Here is a 19,153-nt window from a genome sequence, read left to right as displayed (position 1 = left end):
ATATAGACACAATATAATACAAAACTTTTAATAGTAATAGGACATTTGGTTATAATTATACCATCATTAGACATAAATTACATATAAATAAGCTTGTTTGGTGGGTGTTGTAATTACAGTTGTCCACATTATTGTTTCCTAAATTTTTAATTTATAATGATTTCTAATTTCTAAGTTATTCTTATTAATAGGGTTGGTAAATAAAATTGGCAACTACTTAAATGGAATAAAAAGAGGTGTGTCCTGAGTAGGCAGGCTAGTACTATGTTTCTGCACTGATTTGGTGAATTTAGGTCACATAACCTGGAAGCTATTACATTACATTACATTACATGTCATTTAGCAGACGCTTTTATCCAAAGCGACTTACAATGGAATCAAGTACAATTAGCCAGGGGTGGAATCGAACTTGCGACCATGATGTCTTTGGTACACAAGGTAGGGTCTTAAGCACTGAGCCACTCCACCCCCTATTGAGCTAAAATGCTAATATTTACATTAAAAAAATGATAAAAAATATGGGCGGTATTTAAATGGAATACAAAGAGGTGTGTCCTAACTAGGCAGTCTAGTACAATGTTTCTGCATTGATTTGGTGAATTTAGGTCGCATGACCCGGACGCTATTGAGCTAAAATGTGACGAAATGAGACGTAAACCAGCCAATGTGACATTTAAGAGAGTAGTGAAGGGAAAACAACTGTTGTCAGTGGTGAAACAGAGAAAGTAGCCAATCAGCAGACAGCTTCCTAACTTCCTGGATCTGGTGAGCTCTGGTTAGGCAGAGACTGTGTGCAATGTCCTGGATGACGGGGAGTGGAGTCCCAATGATCTTCTCCACTGTCCTCACCACACTCTGCAGAGACTTCCAGTCTGAGGCCTTGCAGCTCCCAGACCCGCAGGCTCTCGATGGTCCCTCTGTAGAAGGTGGAGATCCGTCACAGGAAGTGCAGGCGCTGCTGGGCTTTCTTCACCAGGGAGGTGGTGTGAAGTGTCCAGCTGAGGTTGTCTGTGATGTGCACCCCCAGGAACTTGGTACTGCTCACGACCTCCACCGTTGTGTCATTGATGAGGAGTGGTGTGTGGCTGGGTCGGGATCTTCTGAAGTCGTCGATGATCTCTTCTCTTTTGGGGGAAGGTTTGACAGATCATGTTGAGTCTGAAGTAAATGAGTCTTTTCATACTGTAGTAAAAATCCCACAGTTGTGATATTGTGAAATAATCCCACAGCAGATAGTGGGAGAAGTGAAACACCTCAGTTGGTAAATCGAAACCAAAGCATGTTTAGATGATTCGTCCATTTTGCTCATGGATGAAGATAAATTGGTTCTTTGTAGGTTTGTCAAGCACAGCCTGGACATCAAAACCACGATGGGTCTTAATTATGGTGCAAATCTGTGTTTAAACTGCACATTTTTAACACTGACAATTATACCACAGCACACTGTAAAAATGCTACAAAACCAAACATCTGTCACGAGGGGGTTTCTGAGCACAAATGCAGACAGAGAGGACGAAGTGAAAGTTCCACAGTTTATTGTGCACTCAGAAAAAACAAACTTAAATGTTACTATCTCAACTAAAAGAGTTTGAACGTTCAACAAACAAAACTTAAAGAGTCAACATCTCAACCAAAGGAGTTCCAGGAAATTAAAGGACGCACAATAGTTCACAAAACATCGCAGCAGGTGAATTCATTCAGGCTTGATTGCAACTTGCTTGAATCCTGGATATGCAGAATGTCTCCATCTGGTGGCCGAGCTAGGGTGGAGCCTCAGGCCTGACAACATCAGTCACCTGACCCAAACCTGAGTCTGTTCACAGGATGCAAACATTTTGTAGAGGTTTTTTGAAGTTTGGTAAGCACTGTTTTTGAGTGGTAATTATTTTTGACCACAGCACATTTTGACACTGGAAAGGTTCCACAGCACATCACCATCGCCAATGTTCTGTAAATAAACACCACAGTTAGAACATTGAAATCAAAGCCTGTCTTTAATGTGTGTGTCCATTTCACACATGGGCTCATTTCTATTTATTTTTTTGACAAAGGTTTATGCAATTCCATTTGTTTTTGTTTGTCAAGGTAAAAACTTGAAAAAAAATAAGAGACATGAAAACATGTTGATCTTGATTCTGGACTAGAGTCACCTATTTATCTTTTACCCATTTTGTTGCACATGGATTAGGATTTGTTTGGAAATCACCTTCACAGCTATGAAGGACGGAGAGTAAAAATTAAATAAATACACCATTAAATAATTACTTTGATTTGTCATTGATTATTTAAATTAATAAATACACCATTAAATAACTACTTTAATAACATTGAGTAATACCATAATCCCTTACACATTTGATCCAGAGTCTGACCCAGAGTCTGACCCAGAGTCTTCTACTTCTTCTTCTACGGTTGAAAGTACGTCATATGGGCTATTAAAACTCAGCATACAGAATGGCATGAGATATATGTATACTTTTATAATAGGAATGTTACTAATAGAATCCAATAATTTTAATTATTCCATGTTTAGTTTAAACAAGTAATAATTATTAAATACATTATTTAATTATATTAGTAAATAGCAAAATATTTAATTAAATATTAGTTTAAATGTCATGTTTGACTGTACACTTACATTAAAGTGTTAAGTGTGCTTAGTGTTTGTCATTTCAGTGTTTGAAATCCTTTATTCAGATTGACCTCAGTGACACAAAGTGACCACACGAGGCAGCAGAGGACCAGCAGCTCCTGTGTGCCCTCCAGCTAAAATCACTGATTTTCTCTATGAGGTTTGGTGTGGGAGTGAGTGGTTTAGAGAATGATAGTTTATGGTCTGTCTGACATGGATTTTCATTTGTAAAGAATCAGCTGTTCAAAAAAAAAGACACTTTCAGGTGAAGTAACAAAGTGTTTATTTAAAAAATAACATGTACGTGATGTTTTCATCCAGTCATCGTCATCAACAGTAACATGAAATGTTTAATGAAAACAACGTTGAATATTTGACAATTGAATACATTGGAAAAGACGAACTCTGGTGACAGGATCAACGTCGTTTTTACTCGTGAAGAGTGATGATGGTGAAGGCGATGATGATGATGGTGAGGTTGTTGAAGGCACAGATCTGGGTCGCAGTGTGAGTCGTCAGTAGGGCTCGTTGAAAGGATAGTGAGGATGACCTGCATCCCTGGGAACAAGCTTCCCCTCCACCTGAAACATCCAGCATTAGTTTTTATTCATTCAGAAAAAACAGCTCAAAAAGGTTTAATTTGAAAGGAAAAAACATTTTGTCAATTTGGAAAAAAAAATGATTTAATTACTTCAGATAAAGGGAGATGAAATACCTCTCTTGTTATTGAATTATTCACTTTTTAAGGGGAAAATGATCATACTAATTCACTAATAATAAATACAAGAATATCTTGTTATTTCCCCTTTGTGGGACTAATAAAGGATTATCTTATTTTACCTTAATTCAGAGTTCAATAATTTGGAGAAATTGAGATTATATAAAATTTTCTTTAAAAGAATATCTTGTTAAATCATAGGAACTACTTTTGTGTTTAAGGGAAAATTATGTTAATAATTCAGGAAAACTGCACCATTTATGAAAAGAAAATACTGATACTTAAAAAAAAAAAAACTTGAGATAAAATTTAATTTTATGTTTTAAAACTATCTCGCTAATACAAAAATATGTATTTTTGTGAAAGGAAAGAAAACGTTGACCTCAATAATTAATAGACTATGTGACGACAAATGATCTTGTTAAAGCAGAAAAACTGAGATGAAATAAATTTAGTGTGGATTAATACCATTATTCTGAGGAAAATGATCTTGTTGATGAATGTTTTTCAATCATTTTTGACAGTTGTTATATATTTAAATGATGAGACAAACAGAAAAGTCTCACATCGATCATCGGGACGATGTAACGCCAGCCTTTGTTCAGCGCTGTGATACTTTTCATTTCCTCTGCGTCGAGAGTGAAGTCAAACACCTGTGAACGACAGAGAAAATCATGTCGTCATGCCATGTTCCTCTTTACAATGTGACTGTGTGAACTTTGACCTCACCTGAATGTTTTCTCTGATGCGCGACTCTGTCACGCTCTTAGGGATCGACACGACTCCTCGCTGCGTCTGCCACCTACGGACACGCACAAACACACAGGTTATTTGGTTTGAGACCCCTGCACTAGATTGTGTCTCTTAGCGCCCCCTACCTGTTTTTAGCTCTTATTTTTCCCTGATTTCAGTTACTTTTATCCAAAACTGATTAATGATCGTGTTTTCAGAGTTTTGTCTAATTTCTATTTGTATGAAAAGTGCTACATAAATTAAGTCTGATCGATTCATATTTTGGTTCAGAAAATGTCAGAAAATACATATACATGTATTATTATATGTATTTTTCTACCTAAAACTACATCATTGTTTCATTAACAGACATTTGTCTGTCTAAGTTTCTGTCCACTGTTTTCTCCATGAATCAATGAAAACGTCACAAAATGTTGATCAGTGTTTGTCAAACCTGGAAATGATGCACGTCTTGTTTTTGTCCACAAACACAAATTATTCAGTTTGAATGATTTCTTTTTTTTTATGGAGCAAAGAAACCAGAAAATATTCACATTTAAGAAGATGAAAAATCACGCAAACTGGTTTTAATTATTTAAAAAAAAAAACACTCAAACCAATTAATCTATAATCAAAATAGTGATAAATTAATCAATTTAGTCATTGATTAATCGTTGCAGTCCAACATAATTTGGAATTATTTTGAATGATTATTACAGGTAAGCGGTCATGATATCTCATCATCTGTCAGAAGAATCTCAATATTGTGCGACTGTGGTGTCCATTTTGTTTTAGTAATAATTGTTTGCAGAGTAAAGAGTGAACTGACCTGAGAATGATCTGAGCTGGACTCTTGCTGTACTTCTCTGCGAGCGAGGCGATCACAGGCTCCTGCAGCAGAACCGGTTCTTCCGGATGTTTCCAGGCGCGGTCAGGAGAACCCAGAGGGCTGTAGGCCGTCAGCACCAGGCCTCGGTCCCGACAGTGGGCCAGCAGCTCCACCTGGGCCAGGTACGGGTGACCCTCCACCTGCAGGACGGTGGGTTTGATGCTGGCAACGGACAGGACGTCGTCAATCTGCCGACTGTTGAAGTTGGACAGACCGATGGAGCGGACGAGACCCTTCTCCACCAGCTTCTCCATGGCAGCCCAGGTCAGTTTGTAGTCTATGTCGTCATACAACATGGAGCCGTCCTCCTTTCTGGGGAAAGGGACGTCTCCTCGTCTGGAGGAAAGCGAAAACACAACAACCACTCACTCTCTCACACCAAACTCCACAGAGAGAATCAATGATTTTAGCTCGTAAATCTGGGCAAAGGATTTCAAACACAGTGCTCACAGCGCCCCCTGTGTCTAAAAATTGCAAAAAACACAGAGGCATACGTTAATAAATATGCCTGCCTAAATTTACTCTCCTTTCAGATTATTTTAGCTGCTTCATTTTGTCTTTTTGTGTCACTTTCTAAACCACTCACTCTCCCACACCAAGGTTTTTAGCTGTGGGGACACAGGAGCTGCTGCTCCTCTGCTGCCTCGTGTGGTCACTTTGTGTCACTGAGGTTAACCTGAACAAAGGATTTCAAACACTGAAGTGACAAAATAAGACATTTGAACTTAATGATGGCGGCAGCAGTGGATCAACAACTGCTGTGTGTGTGATGTTTAAATCACTGATTTTCTCTGTGGACTTTGGTGTGGGAGAGTGAGTAGTTTACAAACGTCAGTTTTCTTGTAGGAAAAGTCTGTCTAACAGTGACATGAACGTATTTTAAAAATGTTGTATATTTAAACTGATGTTGATTTTATTAGTGAAGTCTTTTATTAAGAGACTCAAATCTGTGTTTCTTTGTGTCTGTCTGGTTCTCTTGTTATTATCTTGTTATATCAAGAAAACCTTAAGCGTGGTTTTCTCAGGATAACAAGTTAATCATGTCATTATTAGACCTTGGGTCAAGTTGAGCTCACTGGAAGCCGTGGGGCCAGTGGATGAGGTAGAGGTCCAGATACTCCAGCTTGAGGTCCTTCAGTGTCTTCAGCAGGGCCGGCTCCACGTCCTCCGGGTGGTGCCGTGTGTTCCACAGCTTGGACGTGATGAACACGTCCTCTCGCCTCAGTGACTGCAGCACAGACAAGTCACATGGAGTTTAAACATTGCTTTTTACACGTGGTTTTAAACCTGTGAAAAAGCTGAAACAAAATATCAATAATGTGTAAAGAGGAGACTGTATTTGCAGCTCCATTCAGAACAGTGTTTTATTTAGGGCTGAAACAATTACTCGATTACTAAATTTATCATCAACTATTTCGAGAATCGATTAATCGGCTTCAGTGTTTTGGTTTTTGTAATTAAAACCAGTTTGTGTGATTTTTCAGCTTCTTAAATGTGAATATTTACTTTATATTTCTATATATAACAAAGAAATCATTAAAACTGAATCATTTTGTGAACATCAACATATCCAGGTTGGACAAACACTGATAATTTTATGAACTTAACAATTACTCGATTAATTGAGAAAATAATAATAATCACCGATTATGGAAATAATTGTTAGTTTCAGCCCTAGTTTTAATTAATATTTCCAATCTGAATTTGTATTCATTTTTTAATCATTTATTTTTGCTTATTCTATGCCTACATTTTCCCAGTTGTATTTTAATGTAAAAGCACAGATTACAGACGGAGAGATCGACCTTGTCGGGTCCGAGCGTCTCCTGTAGAGCTTCTCCAATCTCGACCTCGTTGCCGTAAATCGCTGCACAGTCGATGTGTCGATATCCAGACTCCAGAGCCCAAATCACGGCCTGTTTCACCTGCAATCAGAGAGAAAACACAGCAGCTGATACAGCTGAAATCACGTGTAATGACATGTGACTGGATTGCTGTCCTTTATCTCTTCGACAAAGATTTATTCTCCTCCTTTTTCATCTCGCGCAGTCAAAGCACTGTATACATTATATTGTTCTTTACTATTACCATACAGAATAACACAAAAAGAACTCTAAAGACTGAAAATAAATGCTGTACAATTTCAGGATCTGATTCAGTTTAAAACAGAGCAAATAATATTCACAGCAAGAAATAACTTACTTCCCAATAACATACATTCAGCTTTCTTTGACTTGCCCAGGGTGCAATAGTAGTCGTGTGATTTAGTCATGTTTTAGATTAATTTTGAATATGTATTTATTTTGCTGACAAACAGCTGCTACACTTTGTTTGGAAAAATGCCCGATGTCTGAAAACTGTCTGAATTCTCTGTCATAGTACGCCCCCTCCTGGAGAAGCTTTCACATCACACACACTGTCTTGTCCTCTCTCGTCTCTCCTGTCAGCCAAAATAAAGTCATTCTTTCAGTTAAAGAAGGCAAGTGCACAGTTAAAGGTGGTATCAGTGTAATATCTTAATAAAGGAGGACTAAAGTGCAGCCTCTACCTGTCCTGGCTCACTCTTCCACGTTCCCAGTCCGATCAGAGGCATCTTCCGTCCCGTGTTGAGAACTGCAAAGTCATTCATGCTTTTTCAGAAACACCTAAAAACACATAGAAGGAGAGTTTAGATTGAGTCTCAGTGTAAGGAGCTGATCAAATCTGTTGTAATAAGAGGATTTTAATGCAATGAAATGACGGATGATTAAGAATCCTGGAACAACAGCAACAAGTTGGGTGTGGCATGGACGTTAGTCAGTAGTGGACATGTGGAGGACAAGAGCAGACGTCACTGTATCGTCTGTGGTCTATACAATTACTTCTTCCTTTTTATTGTTTTTTTTCATGTTCACAAACATTAACTTGAATTAGGTTATTATATGTACATATCATCTATATATGTTGATATGAGACAAGATCTGGTCTTAGATTTTGGTTATCGTCATAGATACCTAAATCTGTCTGTGAGGACTTTTCCTCATCGAGACAAACTCTTAACACAAAATAACATAAATCTTAAATCCAACAAAATAAGACATTTTCTGGATTTTTTTCTTCTTTTCAATTGATCAGCTGACTTCCTGGGGAAATAGTCACGTGCCACTCAATGACAAAACATCTACTTTAGGAAGTGGAAAACCTTCAGAATAAAATCCATTTAACTGATTCAAATATACATAGCTATTATTAGCGGCTACATAACAGTCAGTATGACGAGCTATCGTTAGCTGGACAGACAGACAGACAGATAACAGGTGATGACACGTTAAAAAAAAATCACATTTAAAAAATGTGACGTCACGGTGTCATTTGTTCATGTATTCACGTAGAAGAGAAAAAAACAAAGCGTTCATTTAAAAGGTTTGGTTGAATGTAAGCTAACAGGCTAGCTTTAGCCTCGTATTGTTCGTTATTTAAACTCTCGTATTTTGACAGAAACTATGATGTTTGTTGGACTGAACGGAGTTAAAAAACACAGACCTGAACCAGAACCAGAGCCAGAACTGAACCTGAGCTCAGCTGATCGTCTCCATTCAATGACCGACAACACAAGAAAAACGATAAACACAAACAATTAACTCACAGTTTAAAGGTTCAGCTCGTCTTCTGTTCTCGTCTGTTCTCTTCTCCTCCTCAGTGGGATTATAATCTACAGCGTCAACAGTTTTTCTGCTCAGTGTTTCAAAAAACACCTCCAGTTTTTCTTTTTTCTTCTTTTTTTAACACTTCCTATTCCGGGATGATGGCGCATCTGTTTCCGGTGGAAAAACGCACATCAGCAAAAAATGGAGTAGTATGGAAGCACGTTTAAAATAAAAACATATATTAGAATTTCATAATTAGGAGAAACTAATTCATAATTATAAGATGGGTAGTAAGGTGATTTTAAGTCAAGAAAAACAATTTTCCCACGGGGATTAATAAAGTATTCTGATTCTGATTCTGATTATAAGATACTAAGTTATAATAATAAATACAAAGTGATAATATCTATATCCAGTTAGTATCTGGACACATTATATGACGCCCAGATCAATGTTGTCGATTTTTAAAGTGTGAAGTCTTTCAAAGTTTTAAGTCTTTACTTGTTGTTTTTTGTCTGTTTTTTTATGTAAATAAGTATGTGTGGTGTCGAGAAATGATGCAGTTACACTCCTGGCCGACAGGAGGCGAACTGCAGAAATAGACGTGGTGCACATGCGCAGTCAGGGAGGAGGAGAGTAAGAAGGGAAGATTAATATCAACAAGCTGAGTTTATAACTCGGGAGAAACTTTGCCGCTTTTTTACGAACACGATTAAGTTTACCACGTTTTTGTGTTTCCAGGGTCACATATATCCCGTGTAAATACCGGGTAAGTTATGGGGGAACAGAGTGTGTGGAAGTGGTTTGTTTTTGTGCTCAAACTCGGTGGCTAGTTGTTGCTGTTTCCAGGAGCTAATGCTAACTTTGCTAACTTTACTCGAGTGGACTGGAGTGAAGTCATTTTGAGGAAACGCTGCTTTAATATGTTCACAAATCTCTCCGTGTTCGGCTCTAACGCTGTCGCGGGTGGAGTCAGCTCGTCTGCCGGCTGCTGTTGACTCGTCTCCGGTAGTTTTATGCCTCCGCTCGCAATGCTCCTCCTGCAGCTGCTTCCACCTGTCATTTAGCCACTACCGCCGCCGCTGCCTCCTGTCAACCGATGGCTCACTGCGGTGCTCCCGCAGAGCCCGGCGCTAAAAAGCCGCAGGCTCCTCGCCAGGACGCGATCGTGTCGCCGCAGGGTAGCGCCGCCGTCGACCAGAGTATGAAGCCGGTGTTGTTCGAGATTTTCGGCGAGATCTGGACCGTCCAGTCGCGCCTCGGCCAGGGAGTATCGGCCTCCGTGTACCGGGTCAGCTCCGGCAGAGCCACCACCGCCGCCGTCAAGGAGTTCCAGGCCGACACTCAGGGAGGAGATTACGGCTACCTCAAGGAGAGGTCCGTGCTGGAGGACATCCAGGGACACAAAAACATCGGTAACTGCATGATTTCGAGCAAATGTGGGACAGATTCAAATTATAGTCTGTGGGTTTAATGACAGTAAAGTAGGCGAAGTTTAAATGGATTTATTATGTCAGATCTGCATTTCATCATCACCTAGTTTATATATAATAAACATAAACTATCAAACACATGACTATGTAAACAAAATAATAGAATATAAACTAGTTATTCTATTAATTACCGGAATTACCACTAAGAACCAAAACTAAGAAATAGCTCCAACAGTCCTGAATCCCTTATTGGAACAATTCAACCTTAAACTACATATTTTCTCAGTGAGTTCTCACTACACGCCTTCAGCATGTCCTGAAAACTACTCCCAGATTTAATTTGGGTCCGTTACAGAAGTAGAAAGTGAGCAGATAATATATATTATTTATTATGATAGAAAATACTGTATATAATTGCACTGCAGTGCTGACAAAATATTGATTGGAGAGACGGACCATTAGTGTAAAATGCGCCATTTTTTTGTATAATTTGTTATATTTTCAAGTGGAGGAAGAAAAATAAACTTGGCTTAATAAAAATCAGGTTCCTTAAGTATTTCTTATCAATTTTTATAAATTACATGTGGAACTGGTAATATGATCCCCCCCCGACTTTTAGAGCCATTATTATTACTATTGACTGAATGTTGTCATCCATTAGCAGAGTTGTGTTTACTGTTGGGTCCTTTATAATGCGATGAGTCTCTCTGTTTATAAACATGACTTGATTCTTTATCGTAGTGACCCTGTACGGCGTCTTCACCAACCACAGCTGTATGGGTGTGTCCACCCGCTGTCTGCTGTTGGAGCTCCTGGATGTCAGCGTGTCAGAGCTGCTGGTTCGCGGCACCAGTGGTTCACACAGTGGTCGGTGAGTAGTGATGTCTATTCTCTCTGATATGTAAATGGTCTGTATTTACAGTATGTTCATATCTTTATCTCACTGTTGGACAGACTTTTCCAACAAGGAACTGAAGTTTGTAAAGCACTCACTCTCCCACACCAGAGTCCATTGACAAAATCAGTGATTTTAGCTCGCGGGGACACAGAAGCTGCTGGTCCTCTGCTGCCTTGTGTGGTCAGTTTTTGTCGTTAATGTAAATCTGAACAAAGAATTTCAAACGCTGAACTTAAAATAACACTGACAATAAGACATTTGAACTTACTGATAGATGCAGCAGTGGATCAACTCCTGTGTGCTGTGATGTTAAAATCACTGATATCCTGTGGGCTTTGGTGTGGGAGAGTGAGTGCTCTACAAATTAAAAATCAGTTTTTCCTTGTGTTCCAGCTGGATGCAGTCATTTCACTGAAGTATAACTTTTTTTGCAGACCCCAGCAGGGTCACTCCATGTGGCTTCTTCAACACTGTGCCAGAGACATCCTGGAGGCTCTCGCCTTCCTTCATAAGGAGGGCTATGTCCATGCCGACCTCAAGCCACGCAACATCCTGTGGAGTGCTGACGACGAGTGTTTTAAACTCATTGACTTTGGCCTCAGCTTCAAAGACGGAAACCAGGTTTGAGATTTGAGGGTTCAGAGAAAGGAGCTGGGATAACTCAGTTTCTTTTGTTAAACTCAAACTCTTCCTCACTCCCTCCCAGGATGTCAAGTACATCCAGACAGACGGGTATCGAGCTCCGGAGGCCGAGCTTCAGAACAGCCTGGCTCAGGCGGGGGTGGAGGTGGAGGGAGACTCTGGCTGCACGGCTGCTGTGGACCTGTGGAGCCTGGGCATCATCCTGTTAGAGATGTTCTCAGGAATCAAACTCAAAGACACCGTCCGCTCGCAGGAGTGGAAGGTATGACACAGCTCTACATCAGGCAGATTCACAAAATGTATGCAGAGATAAGACTCAAATAACATTTTAAGAAAATTGTTCATTGCTTTATCTCACTTTTAGACAGTCATTTTCACTGGAAATAGGAGTTTTTCAAACTACCTAAGTCCATAGAGAAAATCAGTGATTTTAGCTTGTGGGAACATGAGAGCTGCTGGTCCTCTGCTGCCTCGTGTGGTCACTTGTGTTACTGAGGTCAATCTGAATGTTGGATGTCAAACACTGAAGTGACAAAATAAGACATTTGAACTTAGTGATGGAGGCAGCAGTGGATCATCAACTCCTGTATGTGATGTTTAAATCACTGATTTTCTCTCTGGACTTTAGTGTGAAAAGTCTATCTAACAGTGAAATAAAGTGGCAGAAACAGTCTTAAGATCCTTCTTCTTCCTCTTCAGGCTAAATGTTGACCCCTAGTGGAATACTCCAGTAACCTACATAACACAAAACTATTTGAACAATTACACATGAATGTACCAAGTCTCCAGCCTGTCATTGCAGACACTGATATACTGACATATTATTTTCTTATCGGTTTCCTTTAGGAAAACACTGCTGCCATTGTTGACCATTTGTTTACCAGCAACAGTCTGGTTTGTCCTGCCATCCCTGTCTATCACCTCAGAGACCTTATCAAAAGGTAAGTCTAGTCATGTTTACTATGAGCTGCAGGGGGCAGCAGTGAGAGACGCACTATATAGACAAAAGTATTGAATTAAGGTCTTGCAATCTGGCTTTGGGCTCTTGGCCTTTTCATCTCCAGTGAAAGGACAGTCTTAACACTTTAGCATACACAGACATTTTGGACAATGCTATGCTTCCAACGGTTTGAAGAAGGTCCTTTTCTATTCCGACATAAGTGTATGGTTAATGTCTCCTGTTGGTGTGTGTGTGTGTGTGTGTGCGTGTGTGCGCTCGTGTGTTCTACAGTATGCTTCTCATAGACCCAAAGCAAAGATGCACAGCTGAAGCTGCTCTCCTGAGCCCCTTCTTCAGTATTCCCTTTGGTATGAGTCAACATTTATGAGACACAATCATATTTATTATGTCTCAGTGTGATGTATTTACACGTGTGTGTGTGTGTGTGTGTGTCAGCGCCTCACATCGAGGACCTGGTCCTGCTGCCCTCTCCTGTTCTGCGTCTGCTCAACCTGATCGACGACAGTCACCTGCACAATGAGGAAGAATATGAAGGTACAACAATGTGTTCTTTTAAATATGAATATGAAACACACAGATTAGCAACAAGCCAGAGGAGAACATGAATCACACACAATTTTAATCAAATAGAGATGCAATTAGTTACTTTTGCACAAACACTATTGGTGATAGTGAATTTGACCTTATTAGCCTTGGGATTGAACCAGCGACCTTCCGGTTCTTTACATTGAACTTAAACTTCCATTCTGTCATCATCAGAGCACCAGATTATTTCATATCATTGAGTAAAGACGTTTCTTAGCTCATCGTGGTGAGGACAATATACAAGAAAGTGTCACTCATTCTCAATTGAACCTTCTAATCCACATAATTCTGTTTTACTTCATGAACGTTTTTTTAAAATCTGCCGACTTTGAAGGTGAGGGGAAAGATTCCTGTTCTTAACCTTGTTGATAAATTAATAATATATAATAATATACTTTACTGATAGGAGACATTCAAGTTCACCTTACAAGAGTTCTAACAACATTATAGAATACAGAAATTCAAGTTCAACAAAAACAGTGTACAAACATTGAAAAATACTGAAAATAAATAATAATTATGCTTGACTTGAAAATGTGTTATTCACAAAATGTCAAAACATTGTCAAAACGTTTTGTGTTTGAAATATAGCCAGTAATTGTGTTTATCCTTCATGAGAATTGTGTGATTCACTCTCATTCACCCTGTTTTCTAATAACCAATTATAAATGAATGATTGTAGAAAGGGTTTGTTTTGTTCTTGGAAAACATTAATTAATTAATTGCTACCTTTCTGTATTAATGAGATGTTTCTCTTCAGAGTTTGTATGTTAAACTGAATAAAAATGTCTTTTCTGTTTGCAGACATCCTGGACGACATGAAAGAGGAGTGTCAAAAGTACGGCTCAGTGGTTTCTCTGCTCATCCCCAAAGAGAATCCAGGAAAAGGACAGGTCAGACTCCTCAGATTATATAATCTGCACGACTGTACTGTGTTCCATTTATAAAGAATCCCACTTAAATAGACCTGTATGACCTCATAATGACCTGTAATTTCATCTAACTGAATTTATATAGCCAATGACTGTTACAAGCGCCCTCTGCTGGATTCTCAGGGTACTACTTAAATGAGTGCTTATGAGACAGTTGGAGCATGAACTTTACATTCAACGTTCCAAACAATAACAAATTTCATACAAAAAATGACAGCCAGCCTTACAGCAAGTATTCAACAGAAAAATAATATCAACAAAAACCTGTAAGTCAAGATGAGATGTGTCTCCTGAAGGAAAGTCTGTGTCTTTAAATGTCCTGTATAATATACATGTATGTATGTATATTATATCTATATATGGTGACATGAGACAAGATCTGCTCTTAGATTTTGGATCTCGTCGTATCCTGATAAAGTGTCTGTGATGACTTTTCCTGGTTTAAAAGGCTGTTGCATTTGATAAACAGCACATTTCTTATATAAAATAAGCACAATTATAGTTAAAAAAGTGACTTAGTAACACTAACCCTAAATATGTGTTACAGCAGAATTTGATCATATATTTATTTTTTTTTCTTTATTGAGTTTTAACAATGAACAAACACAACACTGAAAACCCCACCCCAGACAACCATATAGTATTTCAGTAAGACAGTTATTCATGGTGCCAATAATAGTAAGAATATCCATAGCAAATTAGAAGTAAAAACAGAAGTAATTGCATAAATAAGTTATAACAAAACAAAGCAAAACATCAAAACAAGGAACAAAAAGATAACGGCAGCAAAACAAATAAATAGACACGGAAAGAGTAATAAACCACTGTTTCCGGTCCATCATACATGGTCTACATTTTAGGGGTGACCAGCCATCCTGCAGTGGGCCGCTTCCACTCTGAGAGCTCGCCCTTCATAAATAGATTTTTCAAATTTATAGGTATAAAGTCAAGAAAGGGAGACCAAACACTCAAAAACATTTAATCTCCTCAGTTCACAACAGCATATAGTTTCTCATGGGGGAGAGTATTGAATATCTCCCAGTACCAAAAGGTAACATTGGGTGGGGAGGATTTGATCCACTTATGTAAAATGCACGTTTGGGCAATTAGAAGGAGCTTCGCAAGGAGTTTGTACGGTGATGGAGGAAGGTATATTGTTCTTGAGGGGAGGCCTAATAGGAAAACACAAGGGTAACCTTAACCCTAATCCACTGTTTACATTCCAGAAGCAATGAAAGTATGACCCCGTCTCAGTGGCATTTAATCCATAATGAGCGATTTATTTTATTTAAGGTGACAGGAGTGATATGTAGCCTATGAAGTATCTTGTATTGTGTGTCCTGCAGTCTGTTACATGTAGATGTTAATCTGATCAGGATTGTAGCTGCCTGCCAATCATCTTCTGTATAAATCTCTTTCCTCTTATAAATGTTTCCCATCTCGGTGCTCTACAATCAACCTCTCTATCTTTGTAGCAGAATAGGAGGTAGCCTGGGAAGATATAAAATGCCTTATCTGTAGATATACAAAGAAATGTTCCTTGGGAATGTTAAATGTTTCTTGAAGTTGTTGGAAGGACGGTAGGGTATTTTAGGAATTCCCTTGTTCCGCCAAGATGAGAACACAGGAGAGCCCGTACCTGCAGGAAAGTCAGGATTTTGGGCAATAGGGGACAGTGAAGATTTCCCATTTGTCCTCCTTAAATATCTAGATGTATCATGCCAAACTCTGACATTGTTATATATAATAGGTTTGTGTTTCATTTGATCATATTTATAGTCAATGGGATTGTTTGTTACACATATACATATCCTTTATTTAAAGAAATGAGGCAGGTGTTATTTGAAATGAAAGGTAATAAGTGTATATTTTAAGATCATGTCATACAGATTATAAACAGTAGATTATTTTATTTAAGTGTCTTTACAGTGTATTGTCACTCATCCAGTCCAGAGAAACAACCCGCATGCAGCTTTATATCCATATATATCTCCTATATCAGGATATCAACATATACACAGATTATTTAGTACAGACTTATTGATTTATATTGTGTTATAGAGTATATGTATATGGAATGATGTAAACTCCTACATTCAGTGTACTCTGAATGTACTCAGGAATTCACCATTTAATGTCAGTGCTCTGTGTTTCCACCAGGTGTTTGTCGAATACGCCAACTCCAGTGACTCCAAAGAGGCTCAGCGGTTACTGACCGGCCGCACCTTTGACGGGAAGTTTGTCGTGGCGACCTTCTACCCTCTCAGTGCTTACAAACGAGGTTACCTGTATCAAACTGTGCAGTGACTCAAGTCCTCCACTCTCAGTTTACACCTGACTGATGAAAACGATACTGCAGCTGCACTATAGAACGGGGAGAGTGAAGTTTACACGAGCAGTTTAAAATTCACTCCGTCATGAATGAGTTTAGTTAGAGTTGTGTTTGTGAGGCGATCTCCGTTGTGCAGATCGTACAGTGCGCATTCATCCAGTGCTTTATGGTCAACTGAGCTCTGAGGACAGTTCTTTTCTTCCAGTTCACTCTCTCATTCTCTCTCACTTCTTTACATTTAAATAATCAAAGCTGAGAGAGCGTGTCTTTGCGATAACAAAAAGGTCTTCAGAACAAAAGTCTGGTTTTGTGCGTTCACACCGTAAATTAAGCGATTTTTCCTTTTTTTTACTCACCAAAGTGACACCAGTAAAAACACAAATGCTACGAATGCTATGTTGTTATCCTATTCAAAAAAACATCAATCATCAAAATAGCTGTTGATTATCAATTATTTGAATATTATATTTTTATTTTATTTTATAATACTATATTAATTGCAACCATAGTTGCTACTTTCTTGGACCGCAATAAACAATTATTTTCAGAATCAAATTAATCTGTGGACCATTTTCCCGATGAATCAATGAGATGTTTGGTCCAGAAAACGTTAACCCTAACCCCTGGAAATAAAAATGTCCACAAAACATGATATGGATCAAAGAAACCAGAAATTCTCATTTATTAAGCAAAACAATCAGAGGTTTTGGAAGAATCTCAACGCAGTTTGGCTTCTGCGACATCGCGTCATGATTCTCACTTCTCTGCATTGACATAATTGCACAAAACATTTGTATCACCTTCAGTGTGAACGCACCATCAGGTTTATCTGCTTTATCTCATCAGTTGAGACTGGTTTGTGTTTACCTCCCCGTAACATATTAGAATTAATAGGAGTCTAATGACTCAAATATGTCCTGTGGTGAAACTGAGTCAACTGCCCTGTTTATTAATTAATGATTATTACCATGAAGTCATGTAATTGTTGCCTGTTAATATTTAGGGCTGGGTACCGCTGCTGATTTTTCTGAATCGAGTTCCTATTCGCAATTTTTAATCCATTAATTTAGCGATATTTCAGTTTTAAACCAGAATTTTTTTTAAATATATTTTCACAGCACTGATGCTGCAAATTGTATAAAATCTGCATCTGATTGAAAATATTTGTTTACATGAAAGAACTGACCCCAAAGTTGTTAAATGAATGCACTTTTTATTTAATTTGACCACACAGTGTAACTCTGCAGTACATTCCTCATCAGAAGAAGACAACGACAATAGGAAAAACAAATAAAATTGTCATCTGAGCAACAATCCTCTAATTGAGGTTGAGGCTGTCGTCTACACGTGTTCTCAGGCGAGGTTGAGGCTAACATGTGACGTGACTTCCGCAGCATATTTAAAAAGATAAATCTTATCCAGGGATTTTATGAATCTATATTGAATCTTCCAAATGAAAATGTATATGAATCGGAAAATCTTTTTTTTTCTTTTTATTATTTCTTTTTATTTAACCCAGCCCTACTCAATATTTGTTATTTTGAATATAAATAGGAGAAAGTGGTACATGGGGATGTACAGGCAGCCTTCACTGGCTCCTGAGACAGTTTTCAGGTACAGATATTCTGGTAGTTTTGGTTTTGTTTTGTTTTTTCACTCTCTGCCAGTATCTGAGCTCACTGCACTCTGACCTGTAGCCTTTCTAGAGCTTTTTAGTTTCTTAAGTCTCCAAACTTGGAGAGAATTTATTTTTATAGTGTCTCTTGAACTTGACTGTTGTAGAAATTGTTGAGTTTTTCCTGGCATGTGCAATGAGCTCACTCCGTCACACTGGGAAGCATCAGGTGATTTCTACACAAGTGCTCCATCAACTTCACAAGCTAGCTAGCTAACTAACCAAAATGCTACTACAACAGCAGGTTGTTTTCACGTGTGTGTGTGTGTGTGTAAGATGCTAATGTAGCTGAAGCAGATGCCTTAGAAAGTGTTTCCCTTCCAGCAGCAGCCGTGCTGCTCACAAAGAAAACCACGTTACATAAACAATGAAGGAGCAAAAATCTTTGTTTTCCTCCTAAGTTGCTTTTGTAATCACTATATTATTTTTAAAGTGAGACGATGTAGCTTTTACTGAATATCCGCTGCTGCTAATCGACTATACGCACAGTCACTTCCTGGTTTCAATTAGCCAGCTCCACTGTTTCTGCTAAGCTGTTCGCGAACGATGCAGAGGCGTTCTACAGCCAGTAGAAGTTAGCAAGAGATTTTAGCAACGAATTAAAGAATTTAGTGAAGTCTGAACAGAGGGACGCAGCTAGTGCTCTGCTGCTGAAGGGCTAAAGGCCCTGGTATACTTCCAAGCACGGTGCGCATGACACAAATTACGTCATCAAGCAGCCCAGAAACTCCCCTGCCCAACGAGGGAGCTGCTATGTAGCTACGTACCATTGTTAGCAGACAAAATCACCTTCAACGTTGTACTCTTGTCACTGAAATGCTTTAAAAAAACGTGATCTGATTAGCTGGCTCCTGCTCAAGTATACTTACGTAGCACGGTGTGACTCGGCGGCATTTCACCAAACTTTTTCTTGGCTTCTGCCACAAATAACGTGAGCAAAGTGACATGCAGTTGATTAGGGCTGTTGTTTTTTTTTAAATCTGTAATTCAGATATTCTGTTCAAACCCCAACCTTAAAAACATGTTTGAGTGCTTCAGACTGTGTAAAGTAATTACCAGCAGAGGGCACTGTGAGCACGGCTTGGCCCTCTTCACTTT

The 19,153-nt window shown here is 38.8% G+C and overlaps 2 protein-coding genes across 3 annotated transcripts; one reads left to right on the top strand and one right to left on the bottom strand.

Moving 5' to 3' along the window:
- Nucleotides 1-2,898: 2,898 nt before the first annotated feature.
- Nucleotides 2,899-8,757, bottom strand: akr1a1b (aldo-keto reductase family 1, member A1b (aldehyde reductase)). Of its 2 annotated transcripts, XM_044043137.1 has the most exons (8): nucleotides 8,597-8,757; nucleotides 7,520-7,616; nucleotides 6,777-6,896; nucleotides 6,048-6,199; nucleotides 4,912-5,307; nucleotides 4,080-4,152; nucleotides 3,917-4,003; nucleotides 2,899-3,213 (listed from the first exon to the last, which is right to left on the bottom strand). In XM_044043137.1, exons 2-8 carry the CDS (start codon nucleotides 7,598-7,600, stop codon nucleotides 3,148-3,150), a joined length of 975 nt encoding a protein of 324 aa, XP_043899072.1. In that variant the 5' UTR covers nucleotides 7,601-7,616; nucleotides 8,597-8,757; the 3' UTR covers nucleotides 2,899-3,147. The 2 variants fall into 2 exon arrangements, with proteins under 2 accessions (XP_043899072.1, XP_043899073.1); XM_044043138.1 differs by lacking the exons at nucleotides 6,777-6,896; nucleotides 7,520-7,616; nucleotides 8,597-8,757 and having other exon boundaries at nucleotides 6,027-6,091.
- A 458-nt stretch (nucleotides 8,758-9,215) lies between these two features.
- uhmk1 (U2AF homology motif (UHM) kinase 1) lies at nucleotides 9,216-17,882 on the top strand. The gene is made up of 9 exons (XM_044043815.1): nucleotides 9,216-10,012; nucleotides 10,772-10,901; nucleotides 11,363-11,549; nucleotides 11,635-11,832; nucleotides 12,417-12,511; nucleotides 12,802-12,878; nucleotides 12,967-13,065; nucleotides 13,921-14,009; nucleotides 16,209-17,882. Exons 1-9 carry the CDS (start codon nucleotides 9,697-9,699, stop codon nucleotides 16,353-16,355), a joined length of 1,338 nt encoding a protein of 445 aa, XP_043899750.1. The 5' UTR covers nucleotides 9,216-9,696; the 3' UTR covers nucleotides 16,356-17,882.
- The last annotated feature ends 1,271 nt before the right edge of the window (nucleotides 17,883-19,153 follow it).

This window comes from Solea senegalensis, linkage group LG14 (genome assembly GCF_019176455.1).
Source record: "Solea senegalensis isolate Sse05_10M linkage group LG14, IFAPA_SoseM_1, whole genome shotgun sequence".
Taxonomy (NCBI): Eukaryota; Metazoa; Chordata; class Actinopteri; order Pleuronectiformes; family Soleidae; genus Solea; species Solea senegalensis.
This window is presented reverse-complemented; position numbering and strand designations above follow the sequence as displayed.